This window comes from Eleutherodactylus coqui, chromosome 2 (assembly GCF_035609145.1).
Source record: "Eleutherodactylus coqui strain aEleCoq1 chromosome 2, aEleCoq1.hap1, whole genome shotgun sequence".
In the NCBI taxonomy this organism is placed as follows: domain Eukaryota; kingdom Metazoa; phylum Chordata; class Amphibia; order Anura; family Eleutherodactylidae; genus Eleutherodactylus; species Eleutherodactylus coqui.
The window spans coordinates 52,687,190-52,709,414 of NC_089838.1; the positions used below are offsets into that span (position 1 = coordinate 52,687,190).

Sequence of the window (22,225 nt, forward strand, 5' to 3'; positions counted from 1 at the left end):
CTTGTCTGGGGTTACAGGCACTATAGGGGGCACAAAGAAATGGTCTCCTGTCTGTGGTTACAGGCAGTATAGGGGGCACAGAGAGATGGTCTCCTGTCTGTGGTTGCAGGCACTATAAGGGGAGACATTGAGGCCCCCTTTAGTGCCTGTAACTGCAGACAGGAGACCATCTCTGAGAGATGGCCTTCTGCCTGTGGGTACAGACTCTATAGGGGGGCACAGAGAGATGGTCTACTGTCTGTTGGTACATGCACTAAAGGGGGACACAGAGAGATGGCATCCTGTCTGTGGTTACAGGCACTATAGTGGGCACAGAGAGATGGTCTGTCAGTGGTTACAGGCGCTATAGGGGGAGACAGAGAAATGGTTTGCTGTCTGTTGTTACAGCCCCTATAGGGGGGCACAGAGAGATGCTCTGCTGTCTGTGGCTACAGGAACTATAGGGGGGCACAGAGAGATGGTCTCCTGTCTGTGTGTACAGGAACTAGAGTGGGACACAGAAAGATGGTCTCCTGTCTGTGGGTACAGGCACTATAAGGGGGCACAGAGAGATGGTCTCCGGTCTGTGGTTACAGGCACTATAGAGGGGCACAGAAAGATGGTCTCCTGTCTGTGGTTACATGCACTATAGGGGCACAGAGAGATGGTCTCCTATCTGTTGGTACAGGGACTAGAGGGGGCACAGAGAGATGGTCTCCTGTCTGTGGTTTCAGGCACTATAGGGGGGCACAGAGAGATGGTCTCTTGTCTGGGGTTACAGGCACTATAGGGGGCACAAAGAAATGGTCTCCTGTCTGTGGTTACAGGCAGTATAGGGGGCACAAAGAGATGGTCTCCTGTCTGTGGTTACAGGCAGTATAGGGGGGCACAGAGAGATGGTCTCCTGTCTGTGGGTACAGGGACTACAGGGGGGCACAGAAATATGCTTTCTTGTCTGTGGATACAGGGACTATAGGGGGGCACAGAGATATGGTCTCCTGTTTGTGGATACAGGGACTATAGGGGGGCACAGAGAGATGGTCTCCTGTCTGTGGTTACAGGCACTATAGGGGGGCACAAAGAGATGGTCTCCTGTCTGTGGTTACAGGTACTATAGGAGGGCACAGAGATATGGTCTCCTATCTGTGGATACAGGGACTAGGGGGCGGCAGAGAGAGATGGTCTCCTGTCTCTGGGTACAGGGACTATATGGGGCACAGAGAGATGGTCTCCTGTCTGTGGGTACAGGGACTATAGGGGGACACAGAGAGGAGTCTTCTGTCTCTCTAGTTACAGGAACTAGAGGGGTCTCTCAAGGGAGGGGTCTCTAGTCTGCAGCTTTAGGCACTACAGTGAGGTCTGTCGGTATAGTGTAGGGCAATATTGTACTGATGAGGGGGATGCCATATATTAGGGGGTCTCTTGCTCTTTAGGTGTTGCAGTGTATTTCACGTACCTTTATAGGGCGGCGCTGTACTCTGTGGTCTAATACTGATGTATAATAAGGTGCACCCCATATTATTAATCTCTTTGTATAGCACTAAAGGGGTTGTCCAGGTGTAAACTATTTTTAGTCTAACATCAGGATAGGCCATCAATTGTAGATTGGCGGGGTCTGCCACCAACTGATAAGGTATTTGCTGCGCTAGTGGGCTTCTGCACTGAGGAGAATTTGACAGGATACAGACAGCTCCGTTCCCATTATAGTGGTCAGGTGTGATATTGCAGGTCAAGTTCCAATTGAAATGAATGGGAAATTTGCGTGTAATACCATGCCTGGCCACTGCAGTGGGAGCTGAGCTGTCCGCTTCCTGCTGATACCAGCTCAGTGTACAAGCACACTAGCCTAGCAAACAGCTGATCTGCCAGAGACAACCCCCTGCCAATCTACTATTGATGACCTATCCTTACACTTGGACATAAATATTTTACAACTGGAAAACTCCTTTAAAGGATTTGGAGGGGGCAGCAGGGATTGATCTGGCCACTGAGGGGGAATCTAGAACTAACAGCCGGGGAACAGCAGGCACAAATCTTATAGGTCAAGGACAGCAGGCACGGGTAGTCGGAGCAGTGGACATTGATCTGATCTTCGGGATGCAGCAGGGAGTGATCTGATGGTCAGGGTCATCTAGTACTGATGGTCGGGGGCATCCAGTACTGATTGTCAGAGGACAGCAGGCACTGATCTGATGGTGTGGGGACAGTGATGGTCGGAGGCATACAACACTGATGTTTAGAGGGCATCCAGTACTTATGGTCTGGGGACAGCAGACAGTGAACTGATGGTCGGGGACAGTGGGCAGTGATCTGATGGTTGGGGGCAGCAGGCAGTGATGGTTGGGGCAATCCAGTACTGATTGTAGGGGGCAGCAGGCACTGATGTGATGGTGGGGTAGTGATGGTCAGGGGCATTCAGCACTGATGTTCGGGGTTCATCCAGTACTGATGGTTGAGCGCAGCGGTCACTCATCTCATGGTCAGGGGCAGCGAGCAGTGATGTTGGGGGGTATCCAGTACTGATGGTCAGGGGTCAGTGATCTACTGGTCAGGAGGCAGCTGGCAGTGATCTGATGTTGGGGGCAGCAGGCAGTAATGGTTGTGGGGCAGCAGGCAAAGATCTGATATTGGGGGGCAGCTGGCAGTAAAAGCTGTGGTGCAGCAGGCAGTGATCTGATGGTGTGGAGCAGTGATGGTCAAGGGGCATCCAGTACTGATTGTGTGGGGGCAGCAGGCAGCGATTTGATGGTCAGAGGCCAGCAGGCAGTGATCGGATGTTGGGGGCAGCGGGCAGTAACGGTTGTTGGGCAACAGGCAGTGACCTGATGGTCAGGAGCAGTGATGGGCAGGCGGCAGTGATGTTCGGGAGCATTCAGTACTGATTGTCAAGGTGCGTTGGGCAGTGATCTGATGTTTGGTAGGCAGCAGGCAGTGGTCTATAGGTGGGAGGAAAGTAGGTAGTGATCTTATGATGGAGGGTAGCAGGCAGTGTTGGTCAGGGGTATCCAGCACTGATGTTCGGCGTGCAGTGATCTGGTGGTCGGGGTGCAGAGGGCAGTAACTGTCGGGCTGCAGTGCTCTGGTGTTGTGGGTGCAGCGGGCAGTGATGGTCAGGGGTCGTCCAGCCGCTGCGTTCGGTCCCTGGATGCTGGTGTAGGGGGAGCCTCCGGCCGGGAGGAGGAGGGGGAGGGGAGGGGGCGGCTCTCGGTTTTTCTCCCCTTCTCTCTTCCTCTGCAGAAACCGCTGCTGCCAACAGAGAGCACTCGGTGCGGCTTCAGCATGTCCCCCCCCAGCCTGGGGGCCCCGAAGCCCACCCGACTGACCGCTACAGGGATGCCAGGGGCCCTCCTACAATAATGGGGATCAGGTAATAGCCCCCCAAACAGCAGGAGGACACAGAGACCCCCAGCACCGGACACAGAGACCCCCACCATCTCTGCAGACGTCTCCTCCAATCACCGCTGGAGAAGAAGACCCCCTTATTTCAGTAAGACCCCTCCATCACCATCACCCCCCAATATAGGAGACAAGCCCTTCTGAGGAGAGACCCCCAAGTTTTATAACAGAGGCCCCTCATCCCTGGACACAGGACCCCCACAGTCACCGTAGACAGCCCACATCACTGTAGACAGCCCCCACTTTATAGACAGTCCCGCTCCTTCACTCTAGAGACACCCCCCAAAATCACTAGAGAACCCCACCATCACACAGAGCCCTTCTATCTCCTAAACTGGGCTCCCAAGCCCCCTCTGGACACGACTCGCTGTCTTTGGGGCCCCTGGACACGACCCCCCGTCTTCTGGCCTCCAGCCCTGGCACGGACCCCCATCTCGAGGCCTTCTCTAGAGGATTAACCTGGAACCTTTATTTCTGGTCGTCAATGGTCAATGAAAGCTGCAGGATGTACATCCCCGAGGGAGACCACCAAGGTGAGCCCCCCGAGACCACCATCAGCTCGTGTCATCGAACCGGCTGTCATCATCGTCACCCGTAGGGATGGTGGTTCTGTGCGTTGAAACCACAGGTGACGGTTCAGATTTGGGGTGTTGTTTGCGTGCTGCAGACCCCCCCCCCCCCCCCCATCCCGGGGTTCAGAGACCACCCTAGTGGAGGCCTGCCAGATGATGGTGGTTGTGGTTTTGGCCTGGCTGAGGTGGTCATTGGTTATAATGGCGGTGAGTTGTCCCCTCCATGTGGGCGTCATCGCCCGTAGGGAGACCCTCATCCGGACCCCCCGGGGTGCTTGGGATCGGGGAAGAATAATGCTGGTCATATTGTACAGAGCTTCGCTCCGCTGGTGGAGTAACCCCTTACTGCCTGCAGCTGCCCCCTCCCCCCTCGGAGTATATAGAGAGGGTGCGGATAACATTATCCAGAGACACCTGGGTGCTTTCCAGATTTGGAAATACTGCCCCTCCGCCATGAAGATACAGCGCAGCGGCCTGGGATTTAACCCTTCCTCATCCCGCATTCCGTTTTCGTTACTCCGCGTCTGTTTGCCCTCCATTAGCATTGAATTCGGAACCAAAAACATTCTTTGCTTTAGATATAGTTTTTCGCAGCCTTCTGTGTCTAAATCGCCGTCGCTGAATAACAACCGCACGCGATGGGGTGAAAGTTTAGCGTATGGATGGTTGCCGGGGTCAACGACTTCATGTCTGTTTTGCAGGTGGTTCGTAATACAGAGAAAATGAAAGAGACGTTTGGTTATTACAGTTCGGAGCTGGAGTTAAAAAAATGGCGCCGTAAACTATGCACTTGATTTACGGATATAGTAATTAGGGAGGTGGCGCTTAGAGGGGCTTATGTCATGAACATATTTAATAAGCGATTCTATATAGGGCCGGGATTGGTGCACTGGCGTCTCTATAGAACAGATCAACAGGTTCCGAATACACCGCCATGACAGACGCCAAGATCTTAGAAACAAACCGCGACGTGTCTGTATCTACAGGAGTTGGTGATTTTCCTTTATAATTAGCAGAACGTATGTGAAGACGCAGCTAACGCCGTCGCCGCTGGGCGGGAATTTATAACCTTAATTTCAGATCTTGCTGCAGAATATTTTGACCTTTGAGGTTGTGTAGAGAAGGACGGCGAGCAACGGCGATTTTATACAGATTTATGTGGTTTTTAATTGTTCTTGATTTTTTTTTCTCTAAATGATCCTCGAATTTTTGCACCAAAATGTAAAAAAAGAGGTTTATGAGAAAAATGTGGAAAACCGACTTGTTTTTAAAACTATTAATTTGCCAGTGTGTGTTCACATTGTTGCTTCAGTGTGGAAAATTTTGGACTATTTTAGTGATAATGTGACACTTTTATTCGCAGTCCTCAAATGTGATGAGTTTTACTTTCTTTCTAGAAAGAAATGACTTAAAAAACACTTAAAGTGTTAAAAAATTTTTTTTTTCATAATTCGCAGTGAAAAAGCAAATTTGCAAAAAAAAAACTCTTGAGAAATGGTGTCACCCTGCCATCGTCTAATAGAATGAGTGTCTCGGAGAGATGTGACAGTTTTTTTTTCTCCCCAGCCGTATAAATTTGTACGCTGAAACTTTTTTAACTCTAATGAGTGAGCGTTACCTTGGTAACTGATATAGTTAATATCGCAGGGTTAAGATGATGTAACCTTAAACCGTGCCTGCGACTGCGGTAAAGCGCCTCACAAATGGCCGAAAGTTAAAAATTAGAAAATTGTTTGTTTTGGCCTTCAAAAAATGGAATAAAAAATATTTTTAAATATTTTAACTTTTCATTTATCGCCATACTGCCGCACCATGGGATATGGCGACCCACCTGTTATCATTTCTCGTAACTCGGAGGCGTCATTCATCATGTACCGCTTTTATTTTTTTTTTCTTCATAGAAAGAGCCTGTAGAATGAGCGTCGCTGGAAACCTGCGAAAAACAAACACGATGCGTCCAATTCAAACATTTCTTGTATCCAAAGGGAGTTTTTGTTGGGGGGTTGGGCACGAACCCTATAGATACCATCAAGATGTCACTCGCAGCGAGATTTCCTTTCCTCGGAATTCAACTTTTTTCTTCCTTTTTTCACACCCCTGGTGTTGCTTGGATACGCGGATCCCTCGGAGCTGAGATAGAATTGCGTTCAAAGTTCTAGAGTTATTTAGATCCTATAATGTACCACATTACGTAATGTGGAGTGTAGCGCTTTTTGAGGTAATGGTAGCGTTACATTTATTGATGGCCAAGGGAACACAGGATGCGGAGTGTATTATCAGAATAAACTGTTGACCTGTTCCTTTAAATTTTATTATAGCTTACTAATGGCGGAGATACAAATGCAAGACTGTTCACCACGGCCAGGATTATGGAAACAGCCAAATGGGTTGTTCTACGGTGTGTCTGTAACTCCAGTTGCAGTTAGGGTATTTTCGTGCGCCATTTTTTGGCACGTGGAGTCAACACAGATGTTTTTATTTGGAATCTGCGCCGTAATCTATGCGTGTGACTTCTCAGCACTGAATCCACCAAGAATGCGTGGCGGTTGGTCTGCATATGGATTTGTCCATTGAAAAGGGCTAAATCGAGTACACATTTTGAGAATTTGCATAGAAAAATCTGCCATGGACTCCGCTGTCTGAATGTGCGGGGTGCCTCACACATGGCGGATTTGCTGCAGATAATCCGCACCAATTTCAGCGTCAGAATCCGCACTGTTTTGACTCGTATCTGCAGTAGACTTCCAATGTGGATTGGCATCACAATCCACACATGGTGCGCATTTTATTTGAATCTGCCCAAAATTCGCCACGTTTGAACGCACCCCTATGGAAACAATGCAGTTCAGCTGTTTCCACAATTCTGCCCTCCAGTGCCCGTGTGTGGAGACCAGAGAACCCTGTTCAAGTGTTGGATGCGGTCCCATCAGCTATTTATGGCATCTGCTCAGGTGGTTTCTACACTTTTGGCGCCAATCAGTAGAGCTGAGAGTGGTCACATGACACTTCCCTGACACTTTTTGACCTAGTGCCATGGCTTCTTTAAAGGGTAACTCCACCAAAGTGATAGTCTCCCTCATTACTTTGGCTACTTACACCCGACATTGGCTACATATTTTCCTCCCAGAACGGGATGTATTACGTTGTAGTGCCAGAATCTGCGCCAATCTAGTTCCTCGTGGATCCACTTTTCGGCTACAGGGCTCAAAATCCCCTGTGTTACCCAGAGTTACATAATAATTATTGTCTACTTGCAGCCACCACCAGGCGGAGCTCTCAGCGTGTACACAGTTCTTTCAGAGTCAATCATAAATCTGTCATCAGTGAGCTCCCCCTAGTGGTGGCTGAAGGTAGACAATATTTTATCATAGAACTCTTATGTCAGTGCAGGAGGCATGGAGCTCTGTATGAGGAAAATAGAATCCCCTGTAACACATTTCCTTTTAGGACGCCACCCAAAATGTATGGCAGCCTAGAGCTGAAGAATTTGGGGTCTGCTGCACCTACTAAATCCCCCAGAATGTCCCCTAGGACCATACCCAGTAAATAAGGAATGGATGAAATTGTCCATTATAGTGATTTCTATAGATGGTAAATCTTTTGAGCGCCTGTGATAATAAGCTCCGCCCATTTCCTCCTTTATAACGTCAGGTCACCTGATCATGCTTGACAAGGTGAGATTTACTTTCCGTTATGGTTGACGTCTTTAGTTTTTGGCGCAGTTCCTGTGTAAGACTGAGGAGGAGGGGGGATCAGCGGCTCGCTCATGATTAATTAGGGATATTTACTAAACATGACATATCGGATGGCACAGATCAGGACGCACTATATTAGTCTGCGCAGGGGACGCTCCTATTGGACGAACAGATGTTTCCTGTGATGCAGGAAAATAGTGATGTCCAAAACATTAGTCATATCAGAGTGACGGCCAGGTGCGGTGCGTCCGAAGATCCTGTATCACCTAGGTGGGAGGCGGGCAGAAATGTGGTCTTATCTTTCTATGTGTTGTGCAATCGAATGCAGTCTATTGCTCCCCGTTATCAGCCATTTCAGGTCTTTTAGGAAGGAACTCCAGCCACTGCAAAACTACAACTCCTAGCATACCTGACAGCCGCAGACTGCCACAGTCGTGGTTATTTTAGTTATTTTAGCGGAGTTTACAGCAGTTCACCAGCCACGTGTCAGGCCATAAAATGGAATCCAGACGTCATGGCGGTACAGACTTCAGAAAGTTGCCGCCGAAGAAGCCCTTAGAAACCGACAGCCGTCATCTGGTCAGTACATATGGCACCCTGCAGTTGTTTATGAGAGCCGCAGCTTCGGGAAGATGTACAGTGAAGTGACGGGTACAAAGCTGCGTGCCAGATGTATAGGGGGCACCGCTGATTCTATACACTTTACAGTAGGCAGAATTACCCCTTGACCGTCATGCCACTGGAGCAGGCTTAGTTACCGACTTCCGTCTTTATAAATGGATCGCTATGCAGCAGTTTGCATAGGGCTGCTGTCGCTGTTGTACGTGATTCATACGCGGTCTGTGGTTGCTTGTGACCTGCATTGTGTAATGGTCACACAATACGTACCTATTGACAATCCGCTGGTGGTTTATTGCAGTGTAACACTGCGATCTCCATGTTTCATCTTGCACTCCTAGACTTTTGGATTTTACGCTGCCGTCGTAGTCGCGTCAGGGCACAGATCGTAACACAACTCCATCGGCAATCATTAGATGCGATGTCGCATGGTAACACTGTGCGATCATGTGATCAAAGTCACCTTGTATTTCTTGTAGGCTGGCTACACACAGGCAATCATATTTGCGTGCGCCTGAGCGTAGCAGTTTTGCGGAACGCGCGATGATGTTTTGCATGCACATCTGCATGTCTTTACTGTTATTTTTGCGTCCGCAAGGCATGTTCACTTGCAACACACCAAAAAAAGACGCACTAATTGCGTAATGTGAATAGGCATTTGTGCATCCCTATTGACTTCTATGGGGACCTTTGGTGCCCAATTACGTAGAAAAATAGAACGTCCTATTTATTTATTTATTTTTTTGCGTGACTGAAATGTAAAAAAAACTCAAATGAAATTAAATTAGAGATTTGGTTTTACGTTTGGCCGTGTTATAAAATGCCGCAGGCGCTTGTACGGTAAAAGGACGCTTCCTCTACATCTTGGTGCAGATTTATGAAGCTGTCTAAAAGGAAGACTGTCTTTGTTGCCCTTAGCAACCAATCACAGAACAGCTTTCATTTTACCACAGCAGCTTGTGTGGTAAAAAGCTGCAGTATGATTGGTTGCTAGGTGCAACAAGACAGTTTTCCTTTAGAGTATGGTCACACCAAGCGGAAATACTGAGGATTTTCTGCAACAAAAACTTCAGTGGCAAATTCCACAGCATTTCCGCTTCAAAAACGGAAAATCCGCCCCTCACAAGTTAACATCCCATAGACTGTTTCAGAAATTTGCCCCATGTTCTTATTTTTGGGCAGCATCATCCTTAAAGGGGTTGTTCCAAGATGTCGTTGTCTGTTTTTCTGGCCTGTTAGAGTGTGTGCACATCATGGAGCAGAGTCGCTTGATCAGGACCCCAGCTCCGAAAGCGAAGCTGTCCATCTGCTGTCCGGTTATTACATGACTGCCATCCATGTGGCCGCTGCGGCGCAAACATCAGGCTGGTAAAGTCAACTGTGAGAGCCAAGAGTGGGACGTGGGGTGACCTGGCGTGGGGTCTGCAGCTTAATATAACCCCTTTTAAAAGGCTGAACACAAAACTTCAGGGGTGACTGGTGTGGAGCGGTTTGCAGGGTGCATAAGTGGTCGCTGTTGCCATTGATTGTCTGGGTGGTTGCAGATAATTATTCACGCTCATTGTAGCTACGTCTTCGTGCACATTTTGCATTCATACAGACATTGAGGGGTCTAGCGGCGGCCCCTCCACTGGAGTCTAACTACTTAAAGGAGTATACCCAAGCGAAGGAGTTATTGCCAGTATGCAGATGCTGCAGAAGCTCTTAGCAATGATTATGGGTTGCATTGGGGATGATTGATGGCCGTGTTTTTCAGCGCACAGCGGTGATGGATCTGTGTGATTATCCCCCTCACCATTGTGTGTACAGGAGACTTGCGGAGACATCTGTGCAGGCAAGAATTAATTGCCTAGCGGTGGGAAGCATTGAAAATTCACACGCTGCAGTGCAGCCGGCAAGCAGAACATGTGTCCTGCGTGAAGTGGGTCACGCTCCGCGCTCTGCATGTTCCATGGCTGCATTGCAGTGAGCTCCACTGTCGACCAGAGGGACGGGCGTCGCACAGCTGTATGCCATCCAATGCCAACCGTGCTAATTACACCCCCCCTTATAAATAATTACCCCATCATCTCTATTCCTGTCGCCGTCAGGGGTAAATATTATTGATAGTGCTCGCCACATTAATGCGCTAGCCCTTTAAGAGTGCACATTGTGAAATATTGGAGCATCCGACACGGCGCTCGTCGATAGTAACATCAAGCTCTATGGTAACCCGGAGTCTGTGCCTCCTCTCGATCTGCAGTGGTTATGTAATTCCCCAGCAGTGGATCAGGGCAGCGTTCCAATCAGCGCCTGAAAATGTCGCCGTGTAACCACCACGCCTTCCTCATTCCAGAATCTTTTAAGATTTATTTTCATTATATCCGGATTTTTAGGAGTACATTTTCTGGGTGTTTTGGTTTATTTATTTTTAAAATAAATTTCACATTATAATTTCGCGATTGCATTATACGGTACGCGAGACAAGTGGTGAGAAATGTCATCGCGGGGTGAAGGATTCTGAAAGGGCTCTGACCTTGGAAAGGTCGTTACAGGCTGTACTGTGAATCTCACCAGGACTAGCGGTTGCTGGACTACTACTTCCAGCACTACTTCCAGCAGATCCTGGAGAGCGTGCCCTCCATGATACAGACTGTGAACGAATAAAGGAGTCATACCCAGATTATATACTTTCCACAGGATAGCTTGATGATCGGTAGTGATCTGTAGGGGTCTCAATCTCAAGAATGGAGGTCCCAGCGCTCCATTCACTATCAATGGGACTGCGGAGATAATGGAGCGGCGCCCGCTCCGGTATTTCCAGCAGCTCCCATTGAAATGAATGAAGCGCTGACCATGCACATCCAGAGTGGGACATGGGCGTCCTGCTCTCATGATCGATGGGGGTCTCAGTGGAGAGACCCCCAATGATCCGCAAGTTATCCCCTATCCTGTGGATACAGGAGAACTTGAAATTCTGGTACAACTCCTTACTTAGTTTTATCGGTTTATGGAAAAGTTGGATGGCAACCAATATGGCTGCCTTTTCAGCTTCGACTAGGGTTGTCACCCAGCTTTTCCAGACGGCTGAACAGGAAATTTTCCTTGTTATCCCCCCTTTTGCCGGGTGACACACCCTGATGGAGCTGTAATAGCAGCCATGGCCCATTTCCTAGCTTCACAGTATCCCCCCACCCCTTATCGTTCCATCAGTAGGTAGGTTTGCTGTTCAGGGGTCTGGGAAAGCTTGGGTGGCTGCCATATTGCTTGGCACTCGGTTTTTCCACATATCATGACTGAATAGAATTAAAGCGACCCTCTGCTTTGGGACAAAATTCCATATATTACTAGCAGTTGTTCTTCTCTGCCGTTGCTCCAGTTTGCCAATTCTGGAGCTTTTAGTCGTCCAAGATGGCTGATCCGATTTTCAGACTACCAATGCATGATACTTGTTCTATGATTTGTCAGAGCTGCTCATGTGATAAGCAATGGCCAATCAAAAAACAGTTTGCATTTGGTAGTTAGAAAATTGCTGCTGCCAACTTGGATGGCGGAAATAGGACCAGCAGATCGGAGAGGCGGCAGGCATGTACACCTTCCCCCCCCCACCAGTCTCTGTCCCAAAACCAGAGGGTCACTTTAGTGAAGAAAAGAGTCTTTTAACACGGAGCAATTAATAGTTAGTACGAGCGAATGACGCACGTTTACACGTGCAGATAATCATTTATGTTTTTCGTCATAGCTCATTCAGTCATACATTGGGGGTCTGGGAATGGTTTGCAAATGACCGAACGGTAACATTTTAGGCCACCTGCAGACGGCCGGGTCGGATCCTGCTGCGAGAATTCTTGCAGCAGGACCCTACCCAAGCCCCTGCAGAGACCAGCGCGGCACTCCCCTGCTCCCGCGGCTCCGACTTTGTGATGTACCGGCTGCCGCCCACCTGGCGCATGCGCAGAGCGGAGCCAGCGGCCGAGGAGTGACATTTCGCCCCGCACAGAAATAGAGCATGCCGCGATTTGTTTTCCACGTGGACAAACCGCAGTTTTCTAACGCAATCCTATGGCAGCTTCCACGGGCGGAAATTCTGCGGGAAATCCCACGGCGGAAATTCTGCGGGAATTTCAGCCCGTCTGCAGGCGGCCTTACTGTGATTTTTATGTCTGTATAAGTATGACGGACGAAAGATTAACAAACAAATTACCAATTGTCGTTCAGTTGTCGGCCAGGTTAACGATTATTATTCGTTTTCTTACGGTTCAGGGATTTTTTGAACGATAATGTTCCATGTAAAAGGTCCCTTTATTATCGTATAATGAGAAGTTCGGACTCTTCGTGATGTATTTAGTGTTACAATTCCTCACCGTTTTCAAGATCTATGCTTGCTGTCATAAAAGACCTCCCTTCTGCTTGGGGGACAGGGAAGACACTGCATGTTCTTCACTTTCTCATAGTATTTCACCTGCTCATATAGGTGTCTGTAGATCGGCGCCAGGCGCCTTCATGGTGCGTTCGACAATATGGCGGTCACAGCGTGCAGTAACATAAATGTGATAATTTATCTCCCATTTTTCGCTGGAGAGGGGTGAATAAAGGTCCATTTACACGGGATGAATGTCTGGCAAACGATGCCTGACACTCGTCCCTGTGTTTCTTCGCTCCTGTGCTCCTGCCACGTGCCTAATGATATTGTGTCAGATCTGCTGGTGGTGCAGATAACAAGCAGCTCTAGTGACAGATCTGATACGGGATCACAAGACCTGAGGTCCCTACTATATGTACTCAGGCCTTCATACTGAGACATCGAGTCAGTGTAGCTCCACCACGAGTATAGATACTATATATGACCACAAACAGATATAATCTACAGAATAAGTGGAGTCTCCGTATACATATATTATATTACTTATCCTCTGTTACATCCTGTATTATCCTCCAGAGCTGCACTCACTATTCTGCTGCTGGTGTCACTGTGTATATACATTACTTATCCTGCATTATACTCCAGAGCAATCACAGTGTAGATACTTATGTATCTACACAGTGATTGCACCACCAGAATAGGTACTTCTCCTGTACTGCTCCTGAGTTACATCCTGTATTATACTCCAGAGCTGCACTCACTATTTGGCTGTCTGTCCACGGGCGGTTTTAAATTGCGTTCCCCGCGGTGATAATGCATGCTTTCCATTGCGTTGGTATGAAAAGAGCAGCCCCCCTGTCCACGAACGGAGAATCATAGCGATTCTCCGCTCACGGCCAGCAATTCGCAGCATGCCATCTGTCAGATAGGCTGACCACGGAGATCCGTCTGCAGGCTCCTGCTCCCGGGCAGTGGCTCCGCCGCCTGATACCGGAGTGCCCGTGGACAGGCAGCCTTGTGCTGGTGGAGTCACTGTGTACATACATTACTTATCCTATACCGACCCCGAGTTACATCCTGGATTATACTCCAGAGCTGCACTCACTATTCTGCTGATGGATACTACAATACGGAGGAGGTCTAGGCTCCGTGTGGCTGTTGCATCAACTAAAAGGTCTGACCACAGGTGTAGTATACATTAGGCCCCTTGTCCACGGACGTGGTTTCGCCGGCGGTAAGTCGGCGGCGAATCACGCCATCTAAAGCTTTCCATAGTGTTGCTATGAAAAGCGCCGACCCCGTGTCCACGAGCGGAGAATCATTGTGATTCTTCGCTCCCAGACGGCAATTCGCAGCATGCATGCTGCGAATTGCCGCGATTCTCCATGGTCAGCCTATCTTTCTGATTAGGCTGACCGCGGAGATCCGTCTGCGGCTCCTGGTCCCGGGAGGTGGCTCCCGCATGGATACCGCAACGCCCGTGGACAGGGGGCCTTATGTGCTGGTGGAGTCGTTGTGTACATACAATACTTATGCTATATAATACTCCAGAGTTGCACCCACTATTCTACCCCATGCTGACCCAATACTACTCGCAGCTGAGGGTTTGTTGCAGTTGTATGCATTCTCAACTGATACATTGTTACAAACTATCCGAATAGAAGAGAGATTTCTGTTGATGTGTTCACCTCACAGAGGATCATGTAGCAAAGGTTCACACAGAGCGGATTTGCTGCAGTTCTGCCGCGGTTTGCCGTTGCATATCCGCACTGTGGCAAAACCGCTGCGTTTGCAGTGCAAATGTGTTTGGGCAAAAAGCTGTTCTCACAGGACGGATTTTTTCCGCACTGCCGCAGTGCAGAAATGCAGCTGCGTTGCGGTTTTTCAAGATGCAGCATGTCAATTCTTTTGACTTTTCCGCAGCGCTTTTTTGTCCATAGACCACTATGAGCGCAGCAAAATCTGCACCAAAATACGCTGCAAAAGTAAAAACACTTGCGTATTTTCCGTGCGGAAAATACGCAAGAAAATTTGCAAGACAGAAATAACCTTTGAAGCGATTTTGCCGCAGAAACAGGTCTTCTGTGGCAAAACCACAACGGAAAAACCGCAGCAAAACCGCAACAAATCCGCCCTGCGTGAACCCAGCCGTAGACTGGATACAACTGTAACAACCCCTCAGTTGTGGGAAGTATTAGGTATGTAGAGGTTTTCAGTCCCTGTATCTATACAAGAGTGTCTCTATTCACTGACAGCAGAGATCTTGAAGGTCGGGAGGAATTGATACCCAGCGTCGTTTAGATAAGGAGACTTCCCAGAACTCCTCATATGAAGTCATTATGATTGGAGATATGTCCACCTGCCTCCCAGAATCCTCTGCTGCGGTCATCATGGCAGCGCTTCTCCTTTGTGACCTGTCAGCCATCACCTTCCATGACCCCCATCTAGCGCTCCAGCAGTTCTCTGAGAAAGCTCCAACTTCCCAAACGTGAGAGCGGTCCAGCGCCTAAGGGGTTAATTCCCAGGCTCCACTCTGGACCTGTGGGAACCGCTGCGACATTTCCATATTATAAACAGCTCAGAGACGAGCATCTGAGGTCCGGGGGTCATCCTCTGCACTGTTATATATATATGTACCACAGAAAAAAATGTCGCTGAAGTCTTCGGTCAAGTTTATCGTTCTATTATGCTAACCCTTTCCCCTTTCTAATACTGATACCGTTATTCTAAAGGGGCGGGTCTAAGAGGTCGCAATATTGTGACATGCGTATCAGCTCGTTGAATTTATGTGCCAACTTAGCACATATGTAGAATGAGTTAAACCTGGAATATGGGACCACACTTGAATTCTGCGCCAAATTTGGTGATCGCTCTTGTGTGTACCTGTGCGGTGGACATATTGGACGTCACGCAGTTTTCCCTCAGCAGAATTGCAGCAACACAGAGCTGATTCACACGGGCGAAAGCAACTTCGGTCGTGAAAAGCTCACCGCTTTTCCTGCGGGTGTATGTCTATGTTGCATGCATTTTGGATGCATGTGTTCGTTTTTTTATGTCTATATTGAATCCATATTCACTGTGTTTTTCATGCTCGTTAAGAAAAAAAAACCTGCAAGAAAGTCCAATTGATGTCGCTTTATTTTCTAGTGTCTCGTTTTTACGCCTGCAACTGTGTATTAGTTGTTTTTATGCAATCCCATAGACTTTTTAATGGGCGACTTTGGTACAGAAATATAGACAAAGTTAGGAAGCGTTGCGTATTTTGTATTTTTCCATGAACAATTGGTCCGTGAAAAAATTGCTTATCTGAACAATTATGATGTCCATATTACGTCCGTAAAAAATACGGACAGAAAATACGCAAAAGGCCCTTCAAGCGCTTCTATTTACTGAAAAGAGAAAATCGACAACATTCGAAAAGAAATCTCTGAAAGCTGCATGGTTAGCCCCGATTCCAGTTTCATCAGCATTGCACCCAGCACCTACTCACTATCTAAGCTAGAACCAACGACAGAGGAAGAAGTCTCCAGGCTCCTTTCCGCTGCCCGCCCCACCACCTGCGCTAGCGACCCTCTCCCCTCACCCCTCCTCCGCTCCCTTTTCCCAGCTCTCATTACTCACCTCACCACAATCTGCAACCTCTCCCTGACCTCTGGCACTTTTCCCTCCTCATTCAAACACTCCATTATATCCCCTCTGCTTAAAAAACCAACCCTGGACCCAACTGATGCTGCCAAGTACCGACCCGTCTCAAACCTCCCCTTCATCTCCAAATTACTGGAACGCCTGGTCTACTCCCGCCTTACTCACTTTCTCTCTGACAACTCGCTCCTCGACCCCCTCCAGTCTGGTTTCCGCTCTCTACACTCGACCGAAACTGCCCTTACAAAAGTAACAAATGACCTGATGACTGCTAAGTCGAGAGGTGATTACTCCTTACTAATCCTCCTTGACCTCTCTGCTGCATTTGACACTGTTGACCATAATCTCCTTCTCACTATGCTCCGCTCTATTGGTCTAAAGGATACTGCTCTCTCCTGGTTCTCTTCCTACCTCTCTGACCGCTCTTTCAGTGTTTCCTTTGCTGCTTCTATCTCTGCACCACTTCCTCTCGCTGTTGGGGTACCCCAGGGCTCGGTCCTTGGTCCCCTTCTCTTCTCTATCTATACTGCCCCAATTGGACAAACCATCCACAAATTTGGTCTCCAATACCATCTCTACGCTGATGACACCCAACTATACACCTCCTCTCGTGAGATCTCTGGACCATTCCTCCAAAATATCACCGACTGTCTGTCCGCTGTCTCTAACACTATGTCCTCCCTTTTTCTCAAACTAAACCTCTCTAAAACTGACCCCCTTGTCTTTCCACCTTCTAACCGACCTCCCCCTCAACATCTCCATTCCAGTGTCTGGCACCATCATAACCCCCAGACGGCATCCCCGATGCCTTGGGGTCACACTGGACTCTGACCTCTCCTTTGCCCCCCATATCCAATCTCTGGCCCAAACATGCCACATGCACCTCAGAAATATTGCTAAAATACGTCCGTTTCTAACCACGGACACGCTAAAGACGCTCGTGGTTGCCCTCATCCACTCCCGGCTTGACTACTGCAACTCGCTACTCATTGGCCTCCCCCGCACTAGACTCGCTCCGCTCCAATCCATACTATATGCAGCAGCTAGACTCATTTTTCTATCCAGTCGTTACTCAGACGCCTCTGCATTATGCCAGTCGCTGCATTGGCTGCCCATCCACTGCAGAACTAAATTTAAACTCCTCTACCTCACTCACAAAGCTCTGCATGGCGCTACGCCACCATACATCGCCTCCCTACTGTCAGTACACCACCCAGCCCGCTCACTCCGATCGGCTAACACACTCAGACTAAACACCCCTGTAATACGAACCTCACATGCTCGCCTACAGGACTTCACCAGAGCAGCACCCATCCTCTGGAACGCTCTACCCCAAGGCATCCAGACAATTCCCGATGCACGAAATTTCAGACGTGCCTTAAAAACGCACCTCTTCAGGGAAGCATACCAAATCTCCTGACCTAGTCCCTCGCCCCTCCCTATGGTGCCCCACCCTGTTTGCCTTCTAATAAATGATCTGTACATGAAATTTCCTATTGCCTGTGTTCCCCAACCCCTGCACCTCCTGTACCACCCTCAACCCATTTGTATCTAACCCAATGTATTCTCACATTGTAATTGTTGTAATTGTTGTATTGTTTTGCATTTATCCATGCCTGAAAGCGCTGCGGAATAAGTTGGCGCTATACAAATAAAGATTATTATTATTATTATTACTGGAAGAAAAAGATGGTGGCATTTGCAACACCTTTTTTTTTCAGTCATGTGACACTTCATGAACACGTTTTCTTTTTCACCAGGTGTGAAGTTTCGCCTCATTAATGCGTGCTGTCACATGATGGACACAGTTTCACCGCACCATTTTTGGTGTACCTTTTAAGAAAACAATGATGCACCATTTTTCTGATGCCATTTTTCGGTGGTGCAGGGATGGGTACGCGACCTGCAGCGCCCTACGTTCCTCTATGGGTCGTCGGCGAGAAGGCAGCAGTGCTAGGCGGAGCTCTTATCATGCCGGGCGCCTGTCTGTAGCAAGACCATGAGCGTTCAGCGAGGATAACCCTATTTGGTAAAGGGAACGAGGGGCCGGGAGAGACGTTCCCAGCTGTATACACGCGTCCCCTGAGAACGCCAGACAGCGAGTGGCATGGGAACATCCAGGAGAGCAGCGAGCCTTCTCGTTAACCCCATGCATGCCGTCACTGCGCAACAGATCTCGCTGCAGCAGCCAGATGTGTTACAATGTTAAATAATGGAGGACATAGAAGTCCCACTCATGCAGCTCGCCGCGCGTTTACAAGACTGTACTCCATGCAATTTATTTTCTGCTGACCCAAAATGCATCAGACTAATTTATTGCAACAGCGCTTTGTGTGGTTACGGACCCTTTTTTCAGACGAAGGGGGGAAATATTCCTGTATGAACCGGCCAAAAAAGTCTTGGCAGTGCCAAGTGCCAGCTCATGCCGCTCCTCCAGATGTTGCCCCCCCACCCGTCTTCCATCGTCTAGAGATTAATCCGTAAGATGTTGGAGGGGCAGATGGTGGAGGCAGGAGAGTTGTGAGTCTCTCGTCACGTCTTCTGAGTCTGATCCCGCGCCGCAGTCGCCGCATCTCGTACACACGTTTTCTGTGTCATTCATATGTCTCAGCGTGGTCTCCATTCTGTGCAGCAGGAGTGTGGGCCGCGATGTAAGAGGTTTAACAAACTACTACATGTGGCGGTTTAGACTTCATCAGATCGTTGCAGGCCGGGGATTTACAACGCGTTTCATGCACAAGTGTGCGGCGCATTAACCCTTGCAGTTGTAGAGTCCTTGTGACCCTCGTGGGTTCTTTTACTTTACAGTAGAGGTAGATAAGACAAGACTAGGCTCACATGATGCAACATGTGGCAATTTCAGCAGTAACGCTTTTCCAACAGTGCAGACAGGGGTTGTCCCGCGAAACAAAGTGGGGGTATACACTTCTGTATGGCCATATTAATGCACTTTGTAATATACATCGTGCATTAATTATGAGCCATACAGAAGTTATTCACTTACCTGCTCCGTTGCTAGCGTCCTCGTCTCCATGGTGCCGTCTAATTTTCAGCGTCTAATCGCCCGATTAGACGCGCTTGCGCAGTCCGGTCTTCTTCCTTTCTGAATGGGGCCGCTCGTGCCAGAGAGCGGCTCCTCATAGCTCCGCCCCGTCACGTATGCCGATTCCAGCAAATCAGGAGGCTGGAATCGGCAATGGACCGCACGGTGCACCATGCGGTGCACCGTGGGTGAAGATCCCGGCGGCCATCTTACTTAGGTAAGTAAGAAGTCGCCGGAGCGCGGGGATTCGGGTAAGTACTGGCCGTTTTTTTTTTTTATTCCTACATCGGGTTTGTCTCGCGCCGAACGGGGGGGCTATTGAAAAAAAAAAAACCCGTTTCGGCGCGGGACAACCCCTTTAAATTTAATTTTTCTGTATCTTCCCCCAGACTGCAAGCCCCCCCTCCCCAACTTTCTTCCCAGTCTGGACAGAACTGTGCTTATGCAAACTTTATTTAATCATGAATAGAATTCCAAAAAATTCCAAACAGTGCAGACTGACACACTTGCAGAAACATAGGAAAGTTGGACGTTTGCATAGCAGAGCAAATGTATATGCTAAATAAGGTTTTTAGAAAGCTGGGTCGTAGCCGTATCGGGCAATGCTAGAAGCTCAGCAGTCGGATCAGATTGAAATGCAGAGTAGCATAAGGCATCGCCAGGGACGAAAGTTCCTGGATCCATCATGTTAGATTTTGTCACTGCGGAAAGTGATTGGAAGCCACAGAGTGATAATTCCTGACAACTCCTGCCAGCTCCATCCAGGACGTGATGTGATGGAGACTGCAGATCAGCCGCGGCTCAGCACATGGATAAAGACACCGCTCATCTCGCCTTATACACAGAGACAGGGAGGAATTCATACTGTGAAGATGGAGCGATCCGACCAGTTACTGCAGCTGCCTCTGCCCCGTATTACTGAGGGACGTGCAGGAGATGATATATTACACATCAGCTGCACTTATATAGGACTTTAGGAGGCCTGTAACCATGATGACACACGTGTACATAACTGTACTTATATAAAGCGGAACTCCAGCAACTAATACACTGCTATAATACCCACTATGTACAAGAAAGTAATTGCTATAATACTGCAGTTTATGTACAAGAATATAACTGATATACTGCCACCTATGTACAAAAATACAACTACTACAATACTGCTCCCTATATAAAAGAATACAACTAATATAATACTGTCCCCCATGTACAAGAATACAACTGCTATAATACTGCCCCCTTTGTACAAGAATGTAACTAATACCGGCCTCCCATGTACAAGAATATAACTATTATAATACTTCCCCCCCTATGTACCAGAATATAACCACTATAATACTGCACCTATGTACCTGTAGATAACTACTACTTGTACATGGGGGAGGGGGGGGGGAGGCAGTATTATAGTAGTTATATCCTTGTACATAGGGGCCGTATTATAGTGGTTATATTACTGTTCATGTGAGGCAGTATTATAGTAGTTAAATTCTTGTACATAGGGGGCAGTATTATAGTAGTTATGTTCTTGTACAAAGGGGACAGTATTATAGTAATTATATTCTTGTACATAGGGAGCAGTATTACTACTATAATTGTTCCCCCTGTGTACAAGAATATAATTACTATAATACTGCCTTCTATGTACAAGAATATAATTACTATAATACTGCCCCCTACGTATAAGAATATAACTACTATAATACTGCCCCCTATAAACAAGAATATAACTACTGTAATACTGCCCCCTATGAACAAGAATATAACTACTATAATACTGCTCCCTATGTACAAGAATATAACTACTGTAATACTGCCCCCTATGAACAAGAATATAACTACTATAATACTGCCTCCTAAGTACAATAATATAACTACTATAATACTGCCCCCTATGCACAAGAATATAACTACTATATTACTGCCTCCTATATACAAGAATATAACTACTATAATACTGCCCCCTATGTACAAGAATATAACTACTATAATACTGCCTCCTATGTACAAGAATATAACTACTATAATACTGCCCCCCTATGTACAAGAATATAACTACTATATTACTGCCCCCCTATGTACAAGAATATAACTACTATATTACTGCCCCCTATGTACAAGAATATAACTACTATAATACTGCCCCCCTATGTACAAGAATATAACTACTATAATACTGCTTCCTATGTACAAGAATATAATTACTATAATACTGCCTCCTTTATACAAGAATATAGCTACTGTAATACTGCCTCTTATGTAATAGAATACAATTACTATAATTCTGCCCCCTCTGGTGTCAGGTTTGATGTTGTGGTATAAGTGCTTCCTTACAGCTGACTTACCTCTTTATGTATTAATTTCTGCAAGATTGGCTAAACAGTGAGAATCCGCCATTGAGTTCCATGCGGATAGCACGCTGAAGTTGTAGTTCTCAATGAGAAAAATAATCTCGCTGTTGTCGTTGCTACGCGTTGCACGTACACCTTGTATCATGAGTAGTGACCGCCTCCTCTGTACCACTCATCAGTCAATATGAAATTGATGTTATTGATTGCAGTACGGGGCAGCAGTGAGTCGCAGTCTCGTAAATAGCGCTCACAAATGGTGACGTTTACGATACTTGACACAGCGTTTGCTCTGAAAGGTGAAATCCATCAGGTTCTTGTTATTATATTACACAGATGCTCGTATATAACGCTGGATTCTGATTTCCAGGAGCAATTACATCTTTTAGCGTGACCGCCCGGCCTTCTGTTCCCGTAGTATAAATAAATACACCATTCTGTGCTGAATAATTTCATATTATATCCTTTAGTCGTCTGAGTCGTATGTTTTCTGAAACGGATCTCCAAATGCCCTGCATTTCTGTAGTGTACAATTCAAAAATGATATCCGACTGCACCTACCACTAGTGGGAGCCTTAGAGCCTGCTGAA

General features: G+C 47.6%; 1 protein-coding gene across 5 annotated transcripts in view; it reads left to right on the top strand.

The window, feature by feature from the left end:
* The first annotated feature begins 3,247 nt into the window (after positions 1 to 3,247).
* The window catches only part of CACNA1C (calcium voltage-gated channel subunit alpha1 C), a 346,433-nt gene continuing 327,455 nt past the window's right edge, over positions 3,248 to 22,225 (top strand). For all 5 annotated transcript variants that reach the window (XM_066590969.1, XM_066590965.1, XM_066590968.1 and 2 more), the window contains exon 1: positions 3,248 to 3,908. In XM_066590969.1, the coding sequence (XP_066447066.1) occupies positions 3,860 to 3,908 (49 nt within the window). In that variant the 5' untranslated portion in view covers positions 3,248 to 3,859. The remainder of the gene's footprint in view (positions 3,909 to 22,225) is intronic.